A 9,263-nucleotide genomic window follows, 5' to 3' on the forward strand; every position below is an offset into this window, starting at 1 on the left:
GGATCAGTAAATCCGATAAAGCCCATTGTTGATCCCAGCTGACCATCAGGTTCACGTGCTTTAATGCCCACAGGCAGACGGGTAAACTGTAAAGGAGCGCATTGCTTTCCTGACATAGTGTGTTGTGTACTTTATTAGAAAATGCACAAGAGAGACTTTCCATAAGTGGATCCAGGAAGTGGATTAAGAAGGGAGTTAATCTCAAAAGGGAAAATTGTTATGGCTATAGTAGTAGCCAGGATTTGGAAAGTGAAGAGGAGCAAGGCTGTATAGTGCACTAAATTAGCTAATGTGTTTGTAAAAATAAGCAACATTTCTGTATTTTCTATCATTTACAGCGATAATTTCTCAGAAAAGTCCCTTTCTGTTTCCCGTTCCATCACAATTAAGGTTTATTTATTCACTTATAAATAAACCTAAACCTAAAATTGAGACTTTTCACAATTTTTATATTTGCTTTAATGTATTTTATTGAGAAGGTATGCAACGATGGCCAAGTAGAAGGAAACTGATAAAAACCTTTTAAAACCTGCTCAAATAGAAATCTGAATAGTTTGACATGCAGTTTTTATCCATCCCTCCTGACTTTGAAACCTTTAAATGAAATTCAGTAAACTGAGTGTAAACTTTAGTTGTAGTCCAGCTTTGCTGTGAAGGCCTCAGAGGTTTGTGTGAACAAATTTCTGAACAATGAGCATCATGAAGCCCAAGAACACACCAGAGACAGATCAGGAGGAAAACTTTGTTAGGTTACAAAACAATATCTAAAGCTTTGATCATCTCACAGAGTTCACAGAGTTCAGTTCATTTCACAATCTGAAAGTGACAGTGTATGCCATAGCTGCAAACCTACAGCAAAACATGGTAGTGGCAGCATCATGATATGGGGACACTTTTCGTTAGCAGGGAAAGCAAAACTAAAGCTAATGGAAACATGTAAGGAAGCAAATGCAGCACAACTCTGGAAAAAAAACTGTTAGAGATGGCAAAGGACCTGACAGTGGTTTTGGAGGTTTACCTTCCAGGAACAAACGTAAAGATACAAACAGACCCGCAATGGAATGTTTTTGTAAATTATATTAATGTGTATATCTAACTGAAAATTCATGTTCACAGACACTCTCCATGTAATATTCAAAGATGATATATATTCAAAACCAGTGTACATCCCGAAAAACGTGAAGCTGTTATTATAGCAAATTGAGTCAAATTGCTTAAATATAAATGCATGCCACACTTTTCAGATTTTATTATTATATCAGTCCTACAATAATATTATTTATGATTATTTGTACAAAACATAGAAAAAGTATTTTGTATCTTCAATCTCGCAAGTATGCATAACTGTGTATTCATTTATTACAACAAATCATAATACAACACCTTGTAGTTTGTATTCAAAATGTAATTTAACACAAAAATGTTCAAGTGTTAGAAACTTTGAAACATACAATATTACATCTCTGTTTAATTTTTAATATTTTTCTGCACAAATGCTTTATGTCTGCTTTTATTTAGTTTTTTTTTTTACAACATTCCCATAGTTTTTCCTGACATTATTTATTGTTTATTTTCAAAATAATAACTGGGTGACTTATTCATGGCTAACAATGGGCTTTAACACAAAATATGCACATAAATATCTAGAGATTAAGATTTTACAGCCATAGTCATGTTTATATATATCTTATTTCTCGGAATATATGTTTATCAGACTTTTCTCTCCAGGTTCCCTTAGAGCCCCACACAGAACCTGAAATCGGGTCATTCGGCTCACGCCGATGCAACACTTCTATATGTGCTTTCTTTGACAGCATATCCCATGATCACTATCTGGGACAAAGACTTATTCAAGAGGGCGTCATCTATCATGAATGCATGGACTGTGTGTGTGCGTCCATGCGGCCCTGTGATGCAGTAACAATAATTTACCAAGAGAGGTCGCTTTTCTGCCGTTCCTCGGTCTCACTTCAAATGAAATTAGAAATGTAGTTTTAGGACTAGTTGTAGAAACATAGGCTTATAAATCTCGATCACAGATAAAATGGCTGAGCTGCAACAGATACTGCTGATTAGTACTAATGAGGACACTTTTTCTTACTCATTACATCAAAATGGCTGCTTTACCGGATGAACCTGAAATCACACTCACATGATTCGCATTCCCATAATCATTAATGAAATTAAATTAAAAACATTTTTAATAGCACAACAGGTCGACATTTTTAGATTAAAATATTTTCAAACCAGAAGCATTTGTGCAATTTTTAATGCTGAAAACACACAGTTCAACCAGATTACTACAATATGCAATCCATGTTCTGAAAATGCGTAGAAAAGTACAGCAGCAGGTTGCTGATTATCAGGATTTTGTTGATTTCCGCTAAATTCAAAAATCTTTAATCACTTCACTGACTGACTTTACTGTATTTCATTTTAGAATAATAAGGCAGAATTTAGTATTTAAAGTCTTTTAGGTTAACATGTGTCAACAAATATGGCAACCTGTGAGCGATGTTGGCTTATCTAACATTTCTGGATGTTTCAGACGAACACTGAGAAATTCAAGTAATACATATAAACAATATCAAACAAAGAACATACTTTTTGTAATATTTTTGGAAAATTTAATTTAAAAATCCATTTATTTCCACTTAAAATGACTAATTTAATATCACACATAGACGTATCATAACAGAGGCACGTGAACATAACTCTGTTACTCAAGATTTTGAAGTTGAATTGATAAGTTTGAACCCCAGACATTAAGTTTGAAGTGAGAAAGTAGTCCTCTCTAAACTTTCAAACTAATGCTAAGCCAGAGAGGAACCACTTCCAAAGTGGATTTCTGTCATCGTGGGGCTTAACCACTATAATTTGACACTAAATTGAAATTCTTCAATAGATAATTTTATAATCTAAAACCTTTCCAACTTTTTGCAAACACACATTTAAATGAGAAAAAGGGATTTTGGGGGGTGAAATGCATATATTTTCATATCACCACTGAGCAGTTACAACTAATTTTGTCTTTAGACTGAGATAACTCAAAGCAAAAAAACAACTAAAAACTATTCCTTCAACTCGTAATAAGCTTTACATTATGTCAAAGCATGTTTTTCCTCAACAAATTTAGAAATGTTTAATTTTCTAAACATTTTTTAAGAACAGATTGCTTTCACAGGAGTAAAATCCTTCATGTTTTCAGAGATTAGACGTACAACGCAGCATAAAACAAGTCACGCATTTTGGAACGTGAACACTGCACCTGCTGGTTTTGGTTGGGCTTTTTCAGAATGGGCAATTTGATTTGACCTGTAGCAAAGCCTGAATATGTAAAAATGTATTTTAGTTGCATAGAAATTGAGTCGTTTTAGAAGGAAAAAAAAGTAGCTTTTCCTAAACCTTAGAAGAAACAATGCAGTGGACATTCAGTTTTAGAGAATTTTGCATTAGATGTCCTCTTTAACAAACACATAACCTACTTATAACATAATTAATGTAGCTTAATGCTTAACAGAAATGACCATGAAGTTTACATTCAGAGCTGAACGTATTTTTCAAATGTTTAACTCAACTCCTGTGTTGATATTTCCTCTCCAAACTGGCAATTTAATTCAAACAAACATCAAAAGCATATTAATTTAGCTTAATTAAACTTTTGTGAACCTTAATCTACCTTTACTGCGTTTGGAAAACATTTTTATTCCTATCTTTATTGTCAGCTGCTTGGTGGTGCAACACGGATCATCCTTTGATGGTTTGATCTGATGAATGGAACAATATTTAATCGTCTCCATGTTGTGTGTGTGTGTGTGTGTGTGTGTGTGTGTGTGTGTGTGTGTGTGTGTGTGTTTCTTTTTAATCTGTTGAGGAATCTTCAACACCCCTGCCCTGCTCTGCTGTTCTTTCCACTGACTTTACACACCTGATCCCTCTGACCTGAATACAATGAGGAGAGTTGCTCTGTAGTTAAACTTACCCCTGTCAGACTCACACTGCCACACCAGGATCAGCCAATGAGCAAGCAGCGCTCAAATGCAGACTTGTGAATTTTTAACGCCAGCTGAACAGCTTCTCTCGACCCCATTGAATAACAAAACTGGATATGCAAATTTGAAGAACTATACTGCTATTCAGGCAAAATTCAGTATATTTTTACAGAGTCATAGAGATAAAGTGGACAATTTTAAACAATATTAGGCTTATAGCATAATAATCATGCTTTGAATACACAAATTTGCAAGCACTTGGCAATAGTTCCTCATTTGGGGCTAAGGTAACTGTAGAGAGCACTTTTTTAACCTTGCATTGCCTTATCTTACAGTTATATTACAGTGGTAAACTCCTTCATGAACACAGTCCATGTTTTTGTACCGCCACACCAAATCCTTTCCTCACATGCAATTTATCAAAAATATGATGTGTTCAATATTAGTCTTGTGCTTCACAAAAACTATTTTATATTCAGAAGGATGTGGAATTATTAAATCCAGCCCTAATTTAAAAAAAAAACAAAACTGTGACACAGTTAGGATCAACCTTGAAGCTCCAGCTCAGACACCAACTGTAGCATCATATATCCATTAGAAAGCAAGCCAACTCATTGAGTCTGCTCAGTTGCTGCATTACGGAGCCCTGAAAACTCCAAGAAACACAGAATCTTTATGTGTGCATGTAATATTCCTCTCTATGATCAGAATGTTCAGATTAACCAGGCCCTGAATCTGGTTAGCAATGGCTTGCAATCATTTGCAAGCCATTGCTCCCAAGTGAAAGAAGACCAGGCCTAGCATGCTGTAGACCAGTGACCTCAAACGGCAATCCTTGAGGGCCAGAGTCCTGCATAGATGTCCTACACACTGAAATAACATGACTAAACTGCTTCACTAGCCTCCACAGAGCTCTGCTAATGAGCTAACATTGGAGCCAGGAGTGCTGAAGCAGAGACACATCTAAAAGTTGTAGGACACATGGAGTTTGAGACCATTGCTGTAGAAACATCAGACTGAGTTTGGTCAAATGGTGCATGGCCATCAGGGTGCCAAGGAATCATCAAACAGCACACACACATACACACACACACAAACAGTGGTGCTTGTTTAAGTGGGCTTGAGGTAGTTATACAGGGCACTGAGTCCACCTTGCAGCACCTCATGGATAGGCTTGAGGAGCGGGTTGTGAATTATATGAAGTCCTTTATCGAGTGGGTGGCAGGCCAGCCGCCTGAGTCTGCTCAGCTGGTACATCTCATCAGGCACATTTTGCAGCTCGTTAAAGTCCACATTCAGAAGCTCTAATGAATCCAAGAAACACAAAGTCTTTGGAAGAGTGTGTATGCTGTTTCCCTCCACGATCAGGATCTTCAGGTTAACCAGGTCCTGGATCTGATCCGCTATGGTCTCCAAGCGGTTGCAGGCCAAGTGCAGGAAAACCAGTCCTTTCATGCTGTAGACGCAGGTGGGGATGTGAACAATGCGGTTGTGACTGAGGTTGAGTTTGGTCAGATGATGCATGGCAGCCAAGCTGCTGGGGAGGCTGGAGATCTGGTTGTTGGCCAAGCTCAGCACCTCCAGGCGTGTGCAGGAGCCCAGCTCCTCAGGGACCTCGCTCAGGCGGTTGCGACAGGCAAACAGCACGCGGAGCTTCTTCAGCAGGCCGATCTCAGGGGGCAGGCTGGACAGGTTGTTTCCCAACAAGTTGAGAATCACCAGATTGTCCAGAGAACCCAGAGCGGGAGGCAAGGAGCACAGACAGTTCATGGACAAGTTGAGCTTCTGAAGGTCCTGGAGCTCCCACAGCTCGGCGGGGGCTTCATCCAACCCCCGCATGGCTAAACTCAGAGTACTGAAACCAAAGTGTATGCTGGTTTGTTTTCGGATCCTCTCCGTTGCCCAGGACAGGCTGGGTTGCTCGTCTCTAACTGTACCCTTCCTCCTTTGGCCCACACTCACCTCGTTCAACTCTGAGCTGGACAGGCTGCGGGACTGCTTCCCACCCATCACCTTCGTAGCGATAATGTTTCCGTCACTTATAACAGCATGCAATTAACTCAATCACCAACTCCTGAAGCAATGAGAGGTCTGCTAAGGACAATTGCAGCTGACTGATCTCCAGGGCTCTTGAACGTTGTCAGCAGCAGTTTCACTGTACCGCCTGGTTGCTCGTAACGCTCACATTGATTCCTGGCTGAGTTTTTCTTCACCAAGCTGATGCGGCAGAGCGCTGTACTACAGACCCTGTGATCTGCATGTCCCAGATCCTTTCTTACTGGGTTTCATTCCCCAGCTGCCCCTGTCACTTTTCAAGCACACACATGCCATTTAGATCCCCACCCACCGAAAGGCAGGCATGACATGTTGTGTGAGCACAGTCACTTGAGGCCACTGCTACAGCTAATAATGTTATTACAGATCATAGAATTAACCACACGTAGAAGTCTCCACCTTTACTTGCACCCTCTTTTTAAAGACGTGTAAAAATGATCTTTACATAATCTTATACTAATTGCATTTATTCAGTGACGAAGCAATCCCCCCCTGCTGCTAACACAGATTAAAAGCCAGTGTTTTTCAACATAGCACTGCGTAATACAGAGAGAGGATCTTGGGTATTTCTACGGTATCACAGAACTTTATGTAGCACCAAGTACAGATACTTATCCAAGATCTGTTTTAAATCCAGAACCACCCAGAGATGTTCTGGAAAGCTCTACCTTATGTTTAACCAAAGTTCCTGGCTTAGTTAAAGTTCCAGCAGTGTTTTTCTAACTGAAATGTTTACATTGGTGTGTGACAAAAGTAAACAACCCACTAGCCTATAACTTGCACAATAGTACAATATAATGGTACTATTTTTGGCATTTTTTGTTAATTTTTCTTATATATATATCTAGATTTTTTTTTTCCTGAGACCCCTGGTAAGTCCTTGCCACAAGGTTCTGCAGCAGTGAGCTGTGGGGTTTGTTTATTGCCTTCCTCCCTCACCATTCTTCTTTGCGGTGTCAAGATAAACTCAATCCTGGCTGGTTTGTCACAGTTCCAGTCGTATAAAACTTGCCACAGTTATTAGCCCTGTTGCCTTGCAGCAGGAAGGTCATAGGTTTAATTCCCAGCCAGAGACATTCTGAATGGGGTTTGCATGTTTTTTGTGCATGAGTGGATCCTCTCAGTACTCCGACTTCCTCCCGCAGACCGAAAATATGCCTTTTATATCCATTGGCTCTGGGCTAGCCTTAGGTCTGAGGTTGTGTGTGTGCTTATGTTTATGATTGTCTGTCTCTGTGTTGCCCCGCAGTAGACTGGCAGTGGCAATCTATTGATGGTCTACAATGTTTTTAATCCAATGACGGCTCCAGATAGGCATCACCCCACGGCATCAATATAGACAATAGATGGATTGATTTGAAGCAGACATGGGCAACTTTAGCCAAACAGATCTCCAGTGATATGTTCTCTTTCCGTTTCTATTTTAAAGAGTGAATAAAATAAATGTGCCTCTGTTCCATATCATTCAGGATCATAGAAATTGGAAGTCAAGGGTTAGTTTCTTCACATTTTGATCAAACTAAACTAATAAACAAGTGTAAGCTTAAAATACGAGGCAAATTTATTTAAAGGAAAACAGCATTTATGTTACTTTGTCGGTATAAATTGAGTTACAGCTGCTTTAAAGATTCTGCTATGCACAACATATTACACATTCATCATAACATCATTGCCTCGTTCTTCTCACCGTTATTCACACGTCAAACCAGCAGCAGCTCTAAGCATCATCATGATACATCAGTATGAGCTGCTTCAGTCTCAAGTGCAAAAGGACACAGGGTATTCCAGTATGTTCCTATAACTCTGCTGCTACTTAATTCTGCTATTTAATCTCACTTATATCGCCCCCCATAGGGAAGTATCTCTCTTTACATGAAATAGTACACTGAAGCACATTTACATTTTTGAATTTGCCTTTCCCTCCAGCAACCGCGGCGGTAAAAACTTCTTAATGCGCCGTCCCTGAAGACATTTTTCTTAAGTACTTCCCAGCAGTTGTTGCTCAAGGGTATTTGTTCACGTTCTTTTCAAAATTTAAAACACAATTTAAATAATTATATGTTTTCACTATTTGCTTGAGCTGAAGATATATATACATATTTATAATTTCTTTAACTGACAATTCACATGGATACATTCCACGTTATTGGGACGATGAAAGTAAAACACTCTGACTTCTTAAAGCTTGCTCTGTTAAAAACAGCCACCTTGCACACTCAGATTCAAAATAATTCATGCCTCGAAGGCAGAGAGGGGTTATATATAGGTGAAAAAGTGTTATTAGGTAATCATTCAGAAATGTCTCTGAACATCAGCCGTCAGGTTTGGTGGAGGGGGGAGCAGTTCAAGGGCAAACTGAGGTTTGTGAGATGAGGAAAAGTTTTTAGGCAAAACCCTTCAAGGCTTTTTAATGGTTGTTAATGAATGCAAAGTATTATGGAAGATTCAACAACCTCAACCCTATATGAACTTTTTCATTTTTCAATGTGTGTTAAGAGAAACGAATTGGGTGCAGGATGTTTATGAGGATATAATGTTTAGCATTTTCTTTAAAAAGAACTGTGACTGTAATTCTGCGGCGTCATGTCTCCGTTTACTTCCAGTGCTGGATTTCTTGGCAGAGATTTACATTGTCTGTTTTGAGATTTCTTCTTAGCTGGCTCCGAAAGGATTCTCCTTTTATTTGTCATTTTTGTTGCCTTTTGCTTTTTGTTCTCCCTCAGTTTCTTTTTCTTTTTGGTCTTTTATTCCAAAAAAAGGTATGCCTGATCCAGGGAGTTTGTGTTTAGCTGTCACCCTCCACTAGAAAGATGTATTGCTGCCAGTTACTTTGTATTTCTTCCATAGAAAGTTCAGTTGATCCTGTGATTAACCGCTGAGCTGTAGATCGTTTCTTGGACAGGCTCACATCAAAAGTCCTTTGGGATCTCTCACCAAAACCTTGCTCAGGATGAGGGATTGCTACAAACTCAGTGACTCAAGCAGTTGGGTATCCTTATAGAAAACTTTTTACTAATCGAAATGATAAACCAAACCGAAAGACTGTGATCTCATGAGGCTTCCTGAGTCTGAGCAGGACTGGAAGAAGCCACGGTCATCACTCTCCTCCCAGCGCAGTAATCAAAGTACAAGGATGACAGTTAGCAGTGATACTTACCTCTGGGGACTCTGTGGCTTTGCTGTGAGGAAGGCAACATCAGCACTTATGAGTGATAG

At 39.1% G+C, this 9,263-nt stretch overlaps 1 protein-coding gene across 1 annotated transcript; it reads right to left on the bottom strand.

The window, feature by feature from the left end:
• Window positions 1-2,183: 2,183 nt before the first annotated feature.
• Window positions 2,184-6,175, bottom strand: LOC106929364 (uncharacterized). Its single transcript, XM_015006244.2, has one exon. The coding sequence runs from the start codon at window positions 6,000-6,002 to the stop codon at window positions 5,103-5,105; it is 900 nt and encodes a 299-aa protein (XP_014861730.2). The 5' UTR covers window positions 6,003-6,175; the 3' UTR covers window positions 2,184-5,102.
• Window positions 6,176-9,263: the final 3,088 nt, after the last annotated feature.

This window comes from Poecilia mexicana, unplaced genomic scaffold, assembly GCF_051168715.1.
Source record: "Poecilia mexicana isolate PSO_F unplaced genomic scaffold, ASM5116871v1 scaffold_17, whole genome shotgun sequence".
In the NCBI taxonomy this organism is placed as follows: Eukaryota; Metazoa; Chordata; class Actinopteri; order Cyprinodontiformes; family Poeciliidae; genus Poecilia; species Poecilia mexicana.